Source organism: Drosophila virilis, chromosome 5, assembly GCF_030788295.1.
Source record: "Drosophila virilis strain 15010-1051.87 chromosome 5, Dvir_AGI_RSII-ME, whole genome shotgun sequence".
Taxonomy (NCBI): Eukaryota; Metazoa; Arthropoda; class Insecta; order Diptera; family Drosophilidae; genus Drosophila; species Drosophila virilis.
Genome location: NC_091547.1, coordinates 5,887,858 through 5,905,282, shown reverse-complemented (window position 1 = coordinate 5,905,282; position 17,425 = coordinate 5,887,858). Strand labels below are relative to the sequence as shown.

Below are 17,425 nucleotides of genomic sequence, written 5' to 3'. Positions count from 1 at the left end.
CAGGCCGTGGGCTGTTGCAGTTGCAAGACTTTGGCTGTGTGTGTCTGTATGTGTGTGTGTGTGTGTGTGTGTGTCTGATTTATAGATGCAACGCGTGGCTGTAGCATGTGAAAAATGAATGCGAGATTTATAACATCAGCCTAATTGAATGTTTGATCCTGTGCATAAATAACCAAATTAATGAAAATGATTTTTAATAAATTTCTCAATTGCATGTTTAGCTCGAACGCACACTGCGCAGAGCGCGAGACAAGGGGTAAAATGCAAGATGATGAAGAAGAAGAAGAAGAAGAAGAATAAGATGCGAGCCAAGCCAACGGAATCCCTGGCTCTAGACACGCGGCCATAACGATGTCCTGCTGAGCATGAGTAATGCTTCTCTATTAGCCGCTGCATCACTCCAGCTAATGGAGCCCATGGAGCTGCAGCCCCGCAACTAGCAGCAGCTGCAGTTGTGCATCGAGTCGGAAGCGATGTTGTCATTAGGCTGGTCACCTTTGCATGAGTTTGAGGCTGAGGTTGCGGCTGCCGCTGCCGCTGCCGTTGCTGGCAGCTGCCTCCATATGTCATTCACCCGCTTAATTATGAAGAAATGTATCCGTTTTTGCGATAATTAATGGCGCCATTGCCGGCAGATCAATTTTCATTTTATTCTCAAGTCTCCATTTTGCTTAGTTCAATTCACAGATAATTGGGCGGCCGCATGCCCTTGCCCATGATCGGAGGCCGCCCTTTGATTTAACCAGAGAAAAGAGACAAAGCAACCAAAAAGCAAAGCGCGCGCATTCGCAATGCGAATATTTTTTGACATGCCCGTTGACAACTTCAATTAACCGAGTGCTCGAGTGCGTGTAATTAGCGCATTTTTCTTGCTATACCCTTTACCGAAAATGAAACAAAATACACGATCATTGCAATTTTGGCATACCCCAAAAATGAGAAACTGAGACAAGAGACTCGTTTTTTTATTTCCTTTGCATCATTTTTTTTTTCGGCAAACAGCAACTGATATCGGCCACAATCAACAGAAAGGAAATGGAAGCCATTTGTCATCATCGTCAGCTCCAACAACAACAACAACAACAACTGATGTCGCATTGCATTTGTTTGATGGCACTTCCTATGGCCACGCGGGCCGCGGAGCCGAGTTAAGTGTCAATATACGTCAATGGTTAGGCAGGTTCTATGCCTGGAATTTCTAATAATAACGAAGCGTGCTTCAACCTGGGCAACGCTTGGAATTTGTAAATTTTTACCCTAGGCTTATGCTTAGAGTGGGCATATTGAGCTGCAGATTCATAGTTCGGGGTGTCTTCTTCGATTCCAAGCAGATACCTACCTATCTACCTAATGTAAAGTCATCGTTTTTGTCTAAAATGACTTTAAAACTTAATAACTTTATTCCCAAGAGTTGTGGTAAAGTTTTAAACCTCACAGAACACACCTGAACATAAGCTAGTGCACAATTGCGAACTGAATTTGAGTCGGATGTTCATTAAACCTTAATTCAAACATATGTTTGATCAAAAACTAAAAGAAATTAAGGCTGTATTTGATCCAGACATCTGAGCTACGCAAGCTCAAGACTTCACGTTTGACACAGCTTTAAAATAATCAGAAACTAGCTTAAGACACTTTTCAATATTTCTGAAAGCAAATCAGTTTTGTATCTTAAATTATCTGCTTAGCTACCAAATTGCAGGCTCACGACCCAAACACGAACTGAGTTTTGTTTTTTAAAAAGCTTTTACGCTAAACAACATTAAAAAAACATTAAAGCGCGCTTAAACTTTTACAAATCTAAAAAAAAATATGTCAAATTGAAAATGTTTTTAAGCATATCAAACACGGCATGCATATTACCAATTACAGGCTATCTATAATGTCCAGCACATTCCGTTAAAGCAACGCGCATATTTGTCATTTTGTTTGGGTTTCTGACGAGCACAAAAGTGTTGAATTTTGACTTTTTGAATAGGCGCATAAATCAGAGGCAACAAAACAAAAGAAAAAGAAAAAAGTGTAGAGAATAGAAAACTATTTGAAAACCGCATCGGCACCTGCCAGTACGGTTTATGTCTTCGTTTGGTGGCAATTGAAATGCAGCAGACGTCGCCCAGACATGACGACAATTTGTCTACGATTAATCTATGCCCCGGGACAGTAATGATATGGCTGGCTGGATTTATAGTTCCGGCTAAGCGAGTGCCTGGGTGCAAGGGTGAGCCGAGCGAAAACAATGCCCAAAGATCTGCAAAAAGTAAAAGTGTGCAAATCTCTGGCAGAGCGAGAACAAAACAATGGCTGGCTAAATGCGGCAGGCAGAGGCGGGTAGTCGATCGCCTTCGCCTTCGCCATCGTTTTGGGCTGCCGGCAATCAAAATCACGTCACGATTGCAATATGCCTGAAATTGGAAGCTGCAAGAGCAGCGCAGCGAGTGCGGCTGACTTGCAACACGCTGCGCGCTTTTCACACCAATAAACGGTTCATAATCATAACGAAAGTTGGCAGGCATTACGACATTCAAGCCAAGTTAATTGAATAAAGTTTTGTAAACTTTTGTAATTGCCCGATTGCAGATTTTACGAAAACGAAACGCATTTGTATTCGCCACAGAGCGACAGAGATATACGCCAGATATTAGCCAAGAGATTTCCTTTGTATGTGGCTCTGACAGTGACTCTGGCTCTCCGTCTTGGGGTTTCATGTCTGCCAGGAGCCATAATTGAGATGCCTTTGAAGCGATAATAAATTATGAAGCGAATAAAATGAAACGAAAACGAAAACGAAAACCGAAACCAAAAACGCGCACAAGCAACTCAAATACAAGCGAAACGTGGCTCAGGCGGGAGGTGACTGACTCTTTTTTTATTGTTTTTTTTTTTTTTTTTATCAGACTATGGCACATGCAGCAGCCGCAGACGATTAGGCCAGGGATTAGGCAAAGTTTACCTAGTCATAAATTATAAGTTTTGGCCAACATAAACCTAACGGGAATGCACACAAGCTACGGTTAGAGCTAACAACGCCAGCAACAAACCACACAAGCAAAAAAAGGGAAACTCAAATCTTTTGTTGGGTGCACTGAACCCTTGCAGGATGTTGGCTTTAGCAGGAATCGAAAGGAATGTTAATATAAAATCCACACATTTTCTACAGAGATCTAACAATGTTGAGATGAGCTTCATACAAATACACTTCCCTTCCTTAAAGCCCTTTGAGTTTGTAATCGCTCTTTGTAACATGTCTGTTAATGTCCTCAAAAGCTTTCAGTTTCTAATTATTCTTGATTACTCTAGTAAAGCTCTAAAAAGCTTTCTGTAACCAATTCCACTTCGCACCACATTCGTAAACGTTGCAGTAAAACAATTCAAGCGCATTTGGCTTTAACAATATTATATTGTTCATAGTATTAAAATATATAATTGAAATATCGAAACAGACTCACCTGCAGATAGGCAAATAGCGTTCCTTCTCTGTCTAAGCAATTCTGAGATCTTTTGGTTTTCAACTGCTTTTGAAATCGCACTATTAAACACACTGAAAATATACAATAAATTGTGCAATTGTCTGAGTTTTAATTGAGATAAATACAAATAAGATATTTTTTAAATTAGTTTCTATAGACCCAGTGCTCCGCTAACAGTTTTGGGTATTCTCTTCAAAATGTCAAATACAAATTTTCATATTTCTCACACAGTTTCGCAATGGGACAACGTATTTTGTATGAATACAAAATGCCGAAAATAGTAATTGAGAACTGTCATGCAATCAGATATGATGCAAATAATTCGAATTGCCAACTCAAATGTTACCTTTTTCTGCAGCAGCAGCAGCCGTTGCATTTCAGCTGTGCATTTGTTGTAGGCCAGCGCACAAATTAGCAGCGCATTGCGTGTCCACAAGCTGTGGAGCCACTCACACAGAGAGGGACACCGTGTCTTTGCTCGTGATCTTCTGCCCTTATGACAGTGCTATGCCTAATGCCCGACCAGGGTCAGACAACAGCAGTTGCCTATGGATTTGAGCACATGTTTTCAGTGCTGTGGCAACTTACAATTTCCTGGTTCGTCTCGCGCTATGTCAAACTATCGATTTTAGCCAGCGGCGCTGCACGGACGCATGCCTCATAAAAACTAGCAAAAAAAAAAAAATCAAAAAAACACACAAAAAGCAGACACAAAAAATAAGAGAAAAAACAGAACATCGATTTGTAGCAGCGCCTGCGCAAAGCGTGAAATTTATGCGACCCACACGCAGCGCCACTCACACGACCACGACCCAGCAGCCAGCCAGAGACGGAGAGAGAGACAGAGCCAAGTGAAGATGCTTCTTCACATTCACCCAGCCAAGTTGTAGTCGAAGTCGAAGTCGGAGTTGGAGTTGAAGTCGTAGCCAGCAAATTTCATTTCTCGCAATAAATCCATGACTGATTTATGTACTGCACAATCGTTACAAATCACAAACGTTTACTGAATGAGCGTACGTCTCTTTGCTTCTGACTGGCCATCGGGGAGGTGGGGGGAAGCATAAAAAGTGACAGTGGCTGCTGTCTGTATGTCCGCACTTTACAGTCGGCACTCACGTGCTGGCTTTCAGCTTCAATCAGCGCGTCTTCACTCGCCGCAGCGCGGCAGCAGCTGAATTGCATTTGAATTAATTAAAATGCTGATGCTACTCATAGGATGACGATGCTCCAACTGCACACGAATCATATATGCATAGATATACAACACATATATATATATATATAAATTGCTTTTTTTTGCGCACCAAAAATTTGTCAAATAAAGTTTTGCACAATGGAAATACAAGAAGAAACGCCTTAGCGCGGCAAGCCGCAGCTTAAATACCCTTGCAGACATTTGGTCTGCAAATGCTTTTAGATGATTCTTTTAATTCGAACCGATTGTTCATATTGAAGCTATATAATATAGTAATGGGATTTGTTATGGTTATGCTAAATATGATAGTAGTATAGTGAATTGGCAATTTTGATGAAGATATATTAAAAAGCTTAAACGTTGAACAATTCCTTCCATAGACCTATAGCATATAGTGATATATATATATATATATATATAGGTGGCTCGATCCGACCAACAACAAACACACAAACTGCCTGCCAAAAAAGAAAGAGCTTTAAAGCTAAGAGAAAAGTTAGCATAGAATTCAATAGACGGGCCTGGCTCTATCTCGGCTGGCTATGACTCGGCTGTTGATATTGATCACGAATATATATATATATATACTGTAAGCCGAGCAGGTTCGAAACTTGTTCATGTCGTTATTGTTTGATGCTATGAACCTCGAACCGAACCAATTCACAAACAATAACCGCATCTTGAACCAAAATAAGCCATTTGAAAATATTGGTTAACTTAATTTACTAATATCTGTTGACTACTTTTCCATTCCTCACAAACGTTTACATACATTTTCATACATAAGTACAATTTCTTTTGGGTCTCGATATCTCAAAGACACAGATGTCGTCTTCTATTTTGCGTTACACATTTTATGACATAATTATAATACCCTTGAAAAACGTAGCTCCAATGTCTCCATTATGTACGCGCACACACGCACGCACATGCGCGCACACACACGCTAGATGTAAATCTTTTGCACACATGTACACACATGTTGATCCTTTTGTTGTGTCAAACAATTGAATGGATTGACAAAAGCAGCAGCCGCTGCCGCTGCCCAACCAGCTGACATGGACGAATATCGATCAACCCATAAGACAACTGCTGCAGCAATCCCAACAAGAATCGCAAACCGAGCATAAGATTTACATACTCTCGACACTCTCGAGTGGCCGCAACGAGGCGACTTTGTCCACGCCGGGCCACTTAAGTTGACGTCGTCAGCGATGCCCGACGCTCTGCGCCCAGGGCGCATGCCTGGAACGACAACAATAACAACAGCAACAGCAACAGCAAAAACAACAACAACAACGTCGACTGCGAAGCCTGTTGCCCGGGTGTTGCCAACTTGGGACAAAAAGGATGACTAAATGCATGCAAGTTATTTAAATGAGACATTTTAAGAGTCAGTTCATGGCAAGGCTGCAGAATGTGGACAGCTCTTGGTTCCGGCTCTTGCGTAGCCTTTGAAAGCTGTAGAGTAGTTGGGCATATTTACTTAAGTGCTTAAGTTGGCACGTAAATATATACAATAATAATCTACTAGCTTTCAAACAATCTAAAATTTTCCTTGTTTTGCAGTAAAAAAAAAGGATAAAAGAGATAATAGATATTATTTTATCTGACTATAGTTAAGAAGTAGCGAGTTATTGCTAATCAATCGATACATATCGATTTAAATTAATCGATAAACCAATTGATAATAAATCTAAATTAATTATTGACGATAAATAACTACATAAATCGATACATATTGAGGCTTATCAATATATGAGGTAAACCTAGCTAAAGGCAATTAATTATGGGTTATATCGAATTATAGAAAATATATTCTTTAATCGATACAAATCGATATTTATCGAAAAGTGACGAGCAAATAACGATAAACTTGATCGCATATTATTGATGCAACAATGTCTCATCTAAAGTTTTGTTTTTTGAACCTTGCTTTTCTTTATATTGAAACTAGGTTTTGTTTCCAGCATTCGTCTCAACCCGACTTCACCCCACCATAAGTTTATCAAAGTATGTAAGAGCTATTGAAACACTTAAAGCGTTTATTTAGCTTGGATTAACACTGTGCCTTACTTGAAGCTATAAGAGGATATATATATATATATACATTTCCTATATATTCTGCTATATTCTCGAAAGATAAGAGATAACATTCTATTTAATGATATACAATTGCTCTACATAGAGTATCGCCACATCGGCTTGCCATAGATCAACTGAATGTTTACGTTTATGTTTATCTTTCAGCTGTTGGACCGTAGCAATGCAGACTATTTATGTACATACATTTTGGGCTGGATCGCCCGGCCCGGTGGTGGCTGTCAATTTTGGGTGGCGGCTTTGGTCAGTTGGCGTCTCTGCTAATTGTGTCGCAGCTGCCAGATTTATGTGGCGACCGATCGCATTCGTTAATGTATGCAGATGCGTTAGGGCATCAAATTATAATTCAATTTCTCGAATAGAAACGATCGATCGACCACCGGGAGCGGTGAAAATACATGGTCTATCGCCTAGCCTGGTGCTATCTCGTCTCTGGCTGGCTCGTTGTCAGTCGCAAGATTGGCTCATAAATTGTCCAAATTAATTCATTGTGGCACCAATGGCGACACCTACTCGTTGGCCGTGGATGGGAATGTCTCTCAACCACTTGATTCGTAAGTCATAAATTTATAGTCTTTATTGAAACATCAATTTGGACACCATAGCAGCGCGACAGCAGCAACACCTATGGACGCCCAGTTCAAAGTTACCCGATCCAATTGTATTTAGGCTCAGGGAGAAGCGAGCCGCGTGCTGCGAGAGACGGTAGGCGAGGGGCGGAAGGCGTACGGCAGTCAAGGTGGTCTCCAATGATGCGACCAACAGCAGCGTTGCTTGTTGTTTACTTTTTTTCTACTGTTTAGAACTGGTTTCTGGTTACCCACACTCGATGTATATTATCTGAGCATATTTTTGTTAACTTTTTTTTTTGGCTTGTTTCGTATATCATTACGTTTTGGCGGATTCAGATTCAGCCAATCGCCGGCGATTGTAAATGTTTAAACACTTTTACAGCTGGTTATGCAAATGGCCGTTGTTTCTTTTTTTTTTTTTTTGGGAAAGTCCGCCTAGCTCGAGGCGGTCTTTGGAGGCGACAATGGAGTCTAATTTATCGCGCGATGATCTCATGCGCGTTCACAAAGAGGCGTGACACAGACAGCCTATCTGAATTTGTATAATAACTTAATTTAATGGCCAGTTATTAATCATACGCCGTGTTGTGGCAATTAAATTGAAATGATTTTCTTTAAAGAAAATTGTTAGCAGCATCCTCGCCATAGCAATTAGCTTTGTGCTGCTTGTGCGAGCATAGCAAGCAGCTTTGTCGCAGCATTAGCAGCAGTGCAAGAAGCAGTTGCAGGCAGTGCGGCAAGCAGTGTACGCTGTTAAAATATTTCAACCGTTACGTTCAAGCATCGTTAAGGGTTTTAGTTAAAGAAACTAACTTAAATAATACAAATTGGCAAATAACATATTTAATAAATAATATTTATCTTAAAAAGTCATTGAAAATGTTATTAAAACATTCTTTTTTGGCTCACAAGCCTTCTGTACACAGCTGTGACAGTTAACAGCTGACTGTTAGCCTAACATTGTGGGTGGTCCTTGGGGTGCTTTTTAGAGCTCCCCCCCAGGGATATGCCTAGAACCATACTATAAACGGACGAAACTCAACAGGTTTAAGTTCAGTTGCTGGCGGTCGCTTCTATTGGAAATAACTCACGCGCATTCCTTACGAAAGGTCGCGAACAGAACGCGATAATAACGGTATTTCAGTGCTTTTTGCCCCCAGAATAGATAATTGAATTTTGGTTATGGGCAATAAAAAAATAATAATAATAATATTTATTGCTCATGTGTGGGCGCAATTGATATGGAAAAATTATATTTCATGCCGCGACTGCGGTTTAAATTGATAAATTTACGACTCGAATACATGAATATAAAAAGTGTTTTCACCATTTTTAAGTGCATCTAAAGTTATGCCCATTCAGTTTTTTAATCATATCTTTTTTTTTAATGTTTATTTGATATATTAATGTGTTTATTTACGCCCACTTTGATGACAATTTGTCAGCGCAATTAAAACTTTAATCAATAAATGCGCTTGATGTGTGTGAAAAGTAAACATCCAGAGCAACAGGCAGTAATAAGGATATGTGTGGTGTGTGGGGTGTGTGGGGCGCGGATGTGTGCTGAAGAACCTTGTGGAAATTGTTTGCCCAACGCTACACTGGGGAAAAAACAGTTGTGATATACTTTGCGCTAATAATCCTTTATTTACTCGCCGCTCATTGCTTTTGTTTTTTTTTTTTTTTTTTTTGCGCGCCAAGGCAGCAGCTATCAAATGTGACTTCAATTAAACTGAAAGTGCGACAGGACACAAAACAATCCTTGACCATGCCCACACGGTCAGGCCCAGACTCTGCCTGCTCATCCATCAAATTCGTTGTGCCTGACATGACGCTGACTGGCTGAGCGGGGCGTGGTTGAGCACACGCCCACCCATATGTGTTTATTTATCATTCATTTCTATCATTTTTTTTTTTTTGCAATTATTTTACGCGCCCCCAACTCATTAGTGCTGCGGCTGAAACTCTACAAGTGTGTCTGATAGAAACGGATATTGAATCGAACCGCGCCAAGCAACAATTATGTATTGCTTTTTATGCAGCCATAAACGTTTGTGTTTATGAGCCGTTCTCGATGTGCTCGCATGGGCAATGAACAATATGCTAAATGGTAAAGAAGCAGCTTGCAAATTGAATAGAGGACAACAACAACAACAACAACAGCCAAAACAAGAAGCACAACAACGACAACAACCACAACACGCCATGCATAGAACAACAGAGAAAACGGCTGTGGATGCAACAGCCTCGGCATTGGCCTCAGCCTCAGCCTCAGCCGCAACATCCACGTGCATTAAGATTAACATTAGCAACTGCAAATCGAATCATCCCGCAGCTCGCAGCGGCAGCGGCGGCGGCGGCGGTGGAGGAGGTGGAGGAGGTGGCGGCGGAGGTGGTGCTGGCGGCGGCGGTTTGCTGCTGTTGCCCACACAGACACATCACAATCTGCAGCTCGATAAAATTTCCGTGCGCTCGATTAGTTCCGAGGATATATCCAATGGCGGCAGCGGCAGATGCTGCAGTGCCGCAGCACGGAATCCGGCCATAAAAACGGGACGACGCCTGCAGCTGATGCAGGTGAGTTGTGGGGACCCAAGGAGCGGGCAGCCTGCGAGGCTAGCCAGCATTAATTAGCAAAGCGTATGCATCTTAATTAGCCCACAAGCTGAGCGAACAGCGGGAGCGGGGTACCAGAGGCGTTGGGGCGGTCACGTGCGTTGACTAAATGAAGTGTCGCGATTAGCGACGGTGCGCGATAAAGACCAATCACACTTCAAAGCACACACACACGCACACACAGATACACACAGATACACACACACACGCACGCACAGACACACAAATGAGAATAGATAGTCCTGACTGGGAGCAACTCTTCGGATCTCAAATGTAACTGCGTACAGTAAGAGCTCTTTAAAGCGTACACAGCGCTCACTCTCTTGTTTTTTTGCTTTGAGCTGAAAGGGCTTCATAAAAACGGCAATAAATATTAAATATTTATATTTTGCCTTACTTAATTATTTATTTGCTTTTATAGAAGCGAAAATCCAATAAAATTAACCTGCTTCGGTTCACGCTTCGAATCAATGGCTCAACTTCGATTTATGAACTTAGTTGGCCACAGAAAATGGCAAAAAAAATAATATTCGTATGCATTTTGTTTAACTTATAATTAATAATTGTCAATTTTGATTACTTGTAGTACGAATACAACATAAATTAAGCCTGATTCGGGTTCGCGGTTCAAACCATGAACCTCAGTTGCGATTCATGAACTTCGTTTTCCACATCTACGAATTTAGATTTCCGTTCACAACGAATCACAAATTCAATAGAACTATGAAAACTATAAATACAATTAATTAAATTCATTTTTTTGTTTCTAAATCAAAAGTTTCAGTTGAGTTTCAGTTTAAGGTGTTTTGTGCTTTATCCAACTAATCCGATTGGGTTCAGGAACATAAAAAGGTTGAATGTCGGACTCAAAACGTTTCCATTCCACAAAACTTAATATATATTCGTATTCTGCAAAATGTACAGCACAATTTTTAGACAACTTAAGATGTAGGCAGTTGTACATTGTTGGAGCTTTCACTGTATATATACATACTTATATATGTATATATAAATATATTTGCAGATGATAATTCTACCATTTATACCAATATTAGCATTGATTGTGCAAACATCGCTAACACTGCAGGAGATATTGGAGTACCGGGCCGATGTTGCAGACATTGAGACGCAGGTAAGTGCCAAGGCGAGCAAACAGAATGCGAGAGAGCAGAGAATGGTGCGTAATTAAAATTTATTGCTGAAATTCAATCATACGCCCAAGTAGAGAGGCACAATAAACGCACGAAGGTTCATGTCCTACTCAATGCTCACTTGACCAGCAAACAGATGTACGAGAGCTTACAAGTGTCCTGTGGCCATGGCGATGGTCAATCTAGGCGGGCGCCTGTTGCCTGTTGGCTGTTGCCTGTTGGCTGTGGGTGGCTGGGGTGCTGTCTCCAATCGGCAATATTTGTTTGCTCAGGTAAGTGCCTCATGCCACGAGCAGCCGCTCGACCAGGCACTCAAGAAACTTGAGTAAGGAGCTCGCCCCAAGCCGACCCGCAGCCCAATGCCACATCCTGTTCCTGTACACTTTTTATGCAAATGCGTGTGCAAAATATGAGAGAGAAATAATAAATATATTGCTTGATGCTAAAGTGAATTGATAGACAAGATATGCAGTGGCACAGTTACAAGCCCAGTGTCTGTGTGTGTGTGTGCCGTGGGCGTGGCCGCAAAACAGCGGAAATGCGAAGAGCTGAAAGCGAACTGAAAAGTCCTTGAATTGGGTCACGTACTTGGTAATGCAAAAAATGCAGGAAATATAATCGCAAGCTACCACGAAAACTGCATACTCTAGCCTTGACTTCGCTAATCGAGATGCGTAAATAAAGTGCACAAACAGCTCAAGTCATATCGGCGATTATATAGAAAACACTTTGCAGTCAAACAAGTTTCGGAGAAATTTTGAGAGTTTAGCCTGTAAGTTCGCCTAATTGCCTTTAGTCAATTCTGCGAAAGCTTCAACTGTGCAACGCCAGAGTACACTCAAGTGTATTCAGACAACTGCCGCAATCAATACAAATTAAATGTTAATCCACATAGATGGAATTATTAACGAATAATGAAGTCCTTAAGGCATACAATTGAGCGTGGCAGAGGAGGCAATCTGATTTCCCCAGACACAGTCATAACGCGCATACAGCAAAAGAAAATAGTTGTCTTCAGAATAACAGAAAGGAAAACTTCGTATTGAGCTAAAATAAATAAGCAGATGGGTAAATACGGCTTTGGGTCCATGGGCCACGCATATTTCAGCGCTGAAGCCAGTTCACCCAGCTGGGTGGAAATTCCGAAATGGGTGGAAGCCCAAATATGCATAAAACCATTTTCGGAACAAGGGATTTTAAGACTTATGTACATACATCCAAATCGATCAATTTATCGATTTTTTAATTTTTATTGGATAAATCAATAACAACTTTAGAAATAATTCAGCTAGAGCAATAAATTTCGAAAGGGTATTCGATTTTAAAAGCAAAACTTTAGAATATGACGGATATTGGATATGCACCTCTAAGTAATTAATAAGTATATGCAAAAGTGAGAGAATATGATGAATTATTCAATGAGTTACCAAGTCAACGACTAACTAATCAAAACCACGCCCAGCACAGGATAAAACTGCGCAAGTAAACACACACACACACACACACACACAGAAACAGTCACGCACACACTAACGCACACACACACGCCTAAGATAATCTCATTTTGTGTGTTCACACGCCCACGCCAGGTGACAATTGCAACGGACTTGGGTAAAGTTGTCACACGACTGCAGCTGGAACGTTCCGAGGTGGCCTTCTATATCTTCACCAACGGCAGCAAGCAGCGGTGAGTTGGATTTGAGATTAAGATTGACTTTTCCTTTGTCAGCGCACTGACAATAATCCACAACGCATTTTATATATGTATGTTTATACATATAAACTATGTGTCCTCAGTGCGAATCTGACGCAACGCTTTGCCAACACGGATCACGCGCTGAACAACATGACCACTTGGAGCGAGATTAGTGTGCCAACGGCGCCGGATGAGGACGAGGACGACAGGGAGGTCATGTTGAATCGCAACGAGTTTCAGAGTCGCCTCAATGAGTTCAGGGAACGTGTGCGCCTGGAGCCGGAGGATAGCTCCATTACCGAAGTGATGAACTGGTATACGTCCATCAATCGCGGCCTGCTCCACCATCTGAACGAGCAGATCAAAGAGACGGACAGCAGCGGTGTCTGGCGGTGTGTTTTTCCCACCATTCTTGTTCACGTGACTTGGCCGCATTTTGTCTGAAATTCTGCTCTCTTGCAGTTATCTGGTGGGCTTCAAGAATCTGCTAAAGAGCATCGAGTGCCAGAATATAGCCACCTCCTTCGGCATACGCTACTACGGACGCGGGCCGCTCACCGCCGAGAATTTTGTGTCCTATGTGCGTTATGAGTTTATGGCCCGCGAGTTGATCAATTCCACGCTCAACTACGCGCCCATGCTGAAGCCCATGTACACGGACATAACCAACACGAAGAAATTTCATCGCGTCAAGCTTATGTGAGTGGAAGGGATTAAGTTTATAAGTTTCCTTGACACGTCCCGTTTACAGGAGCAATATGGTGCTTAAGAATAAGCCAAATATATCTGACGAGCGCAGCGCAATTGAATATAACGAATTTATGCACAACTACACGGACGATCTGCGCATACTGCAAAAGGCTTTGCGACGTCTAATTAAGTAAGTGATCAGCCGCACATATCAAAAGTATATTATACAAAAACTTACCTTCACACTCACTTATTTAACTTATATACACTTTTTTATATAAAACTTGTAAATTTGCACCAACTCGATCAAAACGCGGCAAAACACTGCTGATTGGCATAATTATCGATGCTAACTGCACAATAGTATCGATATCGCTGGCATTGTGTATATCGATATAGTCATGTTCATTAGCTTCAAGCACTAACCACTAACCAAACAACATATGTTGTCAAGTCATTGTCCTGTAAATAACAGCTCTGCAGCTGTTAGTTGTGGGTTTGCAAGCAATAGCCATTAGCAGCGTACTGAGCCGAGCTTGTGAACAGCTTATGTCTGCATGTAGGCATCGATATCGGTATGCTGATGCGCCATTTTCCTTAAGCGCCATTTTTATTAATTACATAACTTACTCATTAACATTAAAATGCTTTAAGACAAAACGAAACGGGTTGTGCCTGCACAAGCCATGAACTGCATACAAAGCACAGGTTGTTCTTTTACATATTGTGTATTGCATTTGCAGAGAATATGTGGACAAAACTCTAATGGAGGCGGATCACAAGGAGGCCATCGGCATAGCCATACTAGTTGTTGTGCTGCTGGTATCGCCAATTATTATTATACTAGTCAGGAATGCGGCAGCAACCATACAGGTAGAAAGCCTTTTTAATTCAATGCTAAACAAATTATATAAATAACAAGCCCCTGACCGTACTTGTTAGCTGTATGCCATGAATCTATCCATAAAAGCCAAGGAACTGAAGCGCGAGAAACGAAAAAGTGATTCGCTGCTCTTTCAAATGCTGCCGCCCAGTGTGGCCATGCAGCTGAAGCAAACGCAACAGGTAAGTGTGTGTGTGTGTGTGTGTGTGTGTGCTCGCATTTAAATTTTAAGGGTATCTTTTCGGACAGGTGCCCGCTGAGCTGTATGAGGCTGTAACCATTTACTTCAGCGATATTGTGGGCTTCACCGAAATTGCGGCCGAGTGCACACCGCTGGAGGTAAGATTGGCAGCTAGATTTAATCTACAATTAAGCTAAATCGAACTCTAACTGTAAATGTATATATTGTAACAGGTCGTGACCTTTTTGAATTCAATCTATCGTGTATTTGACGAACGCATCGAATGCTATGATGTCTACAAAGTGGAAACCATTGGCGACTCCTATATGGTTGCCTCGGGCCTGCCCGTGAAAAACGGTAATTTATGTAAATTTCCCTGTCAATCCAACAGGCTTTTTTTGCCCAGCTCACTGCACGTGTCCCCTACGTCTACCCAAAAACTCTCCCATCCCCCTCCCCCGCTACCAATTCCCCTACCAGCACGCGCTAATTTGGGTTTTGTGTGCCCATGCGCCTTAATTTATGCTGCGATATGTTTGTACAGCCAAAAATTAAACATATGTTTGTCTGCTCCTTCGCCCCTGCTCTGCCCTGCCCTGCCCTGTCGCAGGCAACCAGCACATCAGCGAGATTGCAACAATGGCACTTGATTTGCTGGACGCCTCGTCTGTGTTCAGAATTCCACGCGCCGGCGATGAGTTTGTGCAAATACGCTGCGGCGTTCACACCGGACCCGTGGTAGCTGGCATTGTGGGCACCAAGATGCCACGATATTGTCTATTCGGTGACACTGTGAACACCGCATCGCGCATGGAGAGCACCGGCGAGGCGCAGAAGATACATATCACCGAGGAGATGCACGAGGCATTAGAGCAGGTTGGCGGTTTCAAGACCGAGCATCGCGGTCTCATCGATGTCAAGGTATTTGCCGGCTGGACAAGCTCTTCTTCAATAGCTAACTATTGTGTTCTATTTGGCAGGGCAAGGGACTGATGAGCACCTATTGGCTGACCTGCAAGGATGGGCCGGTGCGTGCGCGTGAGGAGATATCCTGGTGTGCCGACATGCAGCCCGTTTTTCTGGATCATCTAAAGCTGCATCCGCCCTCAAACTACAAGCTGCCCAAACGTAAATGAGCTACACACAAGCGACAATTTCCAAATCAGCAAAATTACTACTGTTATCCACACCCCTATGCATATTTATATATATATACTTCTGTGTGTGTGTGTGTGTGTGTGTGTCCTACATATTCTGCAACGCCCAGTGGGCGTAATTAGCCCATCCATGTAATCTGCGACGTGGCTAAAAATACGCTGCATAATTAAGTACAAGCTATAATAGTTACAATTGTTCGTCTGTTAGTTTTAACAAAAGCCCTATCATGTGCTCCAAAAATCTCAATTAGCTCTCATATATAATCCCTTACTATATTATCTTATATATACATATTTATCGATCTCTATATATGAAAAAAAAAAAAACTAGCTGATTTGATAGCTTGTATTATTTATGTTAATTCCAATTGATATCGAATAAGCATATATGTTAAAGAGATATTTTTGAAAGACACGGCAATATTATAGCATGCGTGCTATATATGCTATTTGAATATGTAGTTTGAGCCAGTTGCTCGAATAAATGTTATACTCACTTAAACCTAGTCGAAGCAAGCCAAGCATGAATTCTTGCCAGCTCTTGTATGTCTGGCTGCTGTTGCCGTTGGGTCTGGTCTCTGCCGGACGGGGCACCTTCACCCGAAATAGCGATGATGAGTTTCAATTGCTTATTGCCGGCGGCATCATACCGGACAACAGTAAATATACCAGGAGTATTGTGTCCATACGCACATTGAAGTATATTCAATATTATGGCGATAATCATTTCTGTACCGGCGTCATCATCAGCAGCCGGGCCATCTTAACGGCGGCACACTGTGTCACAGAGTAAGTCGAAAGTGGTTCCAAGATGGATCATCGTTAGCCGATTTTGGATTTCGGATTTGATTTGCATTTTTCTTGCAGCCGTCATAAGGCGATTATGAATCCGCACGGCATACTGGTTGTGTTTGGCACGTTGAATCGTCTGGACGCCTATGATGATGATTATAAGCGGCATGTGAATCGGGTTGAGCTGCATCCGAAATATCGTCGTTATATTAATTACGATGTGGCTATATTGTATTTAAGGGAACGCATGCCCGAAAATATGAGGTATGCAAAGCCGATAGCAAAACGAAGGCGTCTGAGAATAGTTGAGGGCATGAGCTGCATCACCATGGGCTGGGGTCAGGTCTATCCGGTAGTAGCTATCAATACATAGTTCGATTGCCCGTAATCACATATTTACCATAGCATGGCCCATATGCCAATCAATTGATGTATTTGGATGTCACCGTTCGTAATCATGAATTTTGCAAAGATATGGATAACTTTAAAGCCGAGGGCAATATCTGTGTGGAGCCGTTTGCAGAAGGACAACTTTGTCCCGGCGATATGGGCTCTCCGATATTGTGTCAAGGCTATTTGGCGGGCATTGCTGGTGGTGCACAGAAATGCGAGGGCGTTAAATCGATCAAGTTTGTCAATTACACTCATGTAGAGAAATGGATCGATAAAACTGTTCGGGCGCTCTCTGGCAGCAGCAATTGCATATTGTCTCCAATACTTTATGCATTATATATTATGATAGTTGCTTAAGCCTTAAATTGAAAAGTCGTTGGCAGTGTCAGTGTTGGAAAACATAGCACTATTGTATAGTGTGTACACAAAAATAATGTATACCAGTTAAATATTTGTCCATTTGGTATTACTAAATTTATGGTGTTTAAATAAATAAATGCACCGAGCTGGCAACACTGTCACGTAT

At 41.8% G+C, this 17,425-nt stretch overlaps 2 protein-coding genes across 4 annotated transcripts; both read left to right on the top strand.

Moving 5' to 3' along the window:
- Positions 1-10,578: 10,578 nt before the first annotated feature.
- LOC6625505 (atrial natriuretic peptide receptor 1) lies at positions 10,579-16,041 on the top strand. Of its 3 annotated transcripts, XM_032436375.2 has the most exons (12): positions 10,579-10,808; positions 10,981-11,088; positions 12,697-12,794; positions 12,905-13,195; positions 13,266-13,502; positions 13,555-13,683; positions 14,237-14,366; positions 14,436-14,558; positions 14,626-14,715; positions 14,791-14,914; positions 15,168-15,478; positions 15,538-16,041. In XM_032436375.2, exons 2-12 carry the CDS (start codon positions 10,981-10,983, stop codon positions 15,691-15,693), a joined length of 1,797 nt encoding a protein of 598 aa, XP_032292266.1. In that variant the 5' UTR covers positions 10,579-10,808; the 3' UTR covers positions 15,694-16,041. The 3 variants fall into 3 exon arrangements, with proteins under 3 accessions (XP_032292266.1, XP_070066181.1, XP_032292267.1); XM_070210080.1 differs by lacking the exons at positions 10,579-10,808; positions 10,981-11,088 and adding an exon at positions 12,401-12,500 and having other exon boundaries at positions 12,575-12,794; XM_032436376.2 differs by lacking the exons at positions 10,579-10,808; positions 10,981-11,088; positions 12,697-12,794; ... (1 more) ...; positions 13,266-13,502; positions 13,555-13,683 and adding an exon at positions 13,952-14,068.
- A 132-nt stretch (positions 16,042-16,173) lies between these two features.
- LOC6625506 (serine protease SP24D) lies at positions 16,174-17,417 on the top strand. The gene is made up of 3 exons (XM_002050976.4): positions 16,174-16,503; positions 16,582-16,858; positions 16,912-17,417. The coding sequence occupies exons 1-3, from the start codon at positions 16,199-16,201 to the stop codon at positions 17,254-17,256; spliced, it is 927 nt and encodes a 308-aa protein (XP_002051012.2). The 5' UTR covers positions 16,174-16,198; the 3' UTR covers positions 17,257-17,417.
- The last annotated feature ends 8 nt before the right edge of the window (positions 17,418-17,425 follow it).

Coding starts and splice junctions, on each gene's coding strand:
- LOC6625505 (XM_032436375.2), top strand. CDS start 10,981: ATGATAATTCTACCATTTATACCAATATTAGCATTGATTGTGCAAACA. Junction 14,559..14,625: donor AGCTGAAGCAAACGCAACAG/GTAAGTGTGTGT, acceptor CTTTTCGGACAG/GTGCCCGCTGAGCTGTATGA. Junction 15,479..15,537: donor GCGGTCTCATCGATGTCAAG/GTATTTGCCGGC, acceptor TCTATTTGGCAG/GGCAAGGGACTGATGAGCAC.
- LOC6625506 (XM_002050976.4), top strand. CDS start 16,199: ATGTTATACTCACTTAAACCTAGTCGAAGCAAGCCAAGCATGAATTCT. Junction 16,504..16,581: donor GCGGCACACTGTGTCACAGA/GTAAGTCGAAAG, acceptor TTTTTCTTGCAG/CCGTCATAAGGCGATTATGA. Junction 16,859..16,911: donor GCTGGGGTCAGGTCTATCCG/GTAGTAGCTATC, acceptor TATTTACCATAG/CATGGCCCATATGCCAATCA.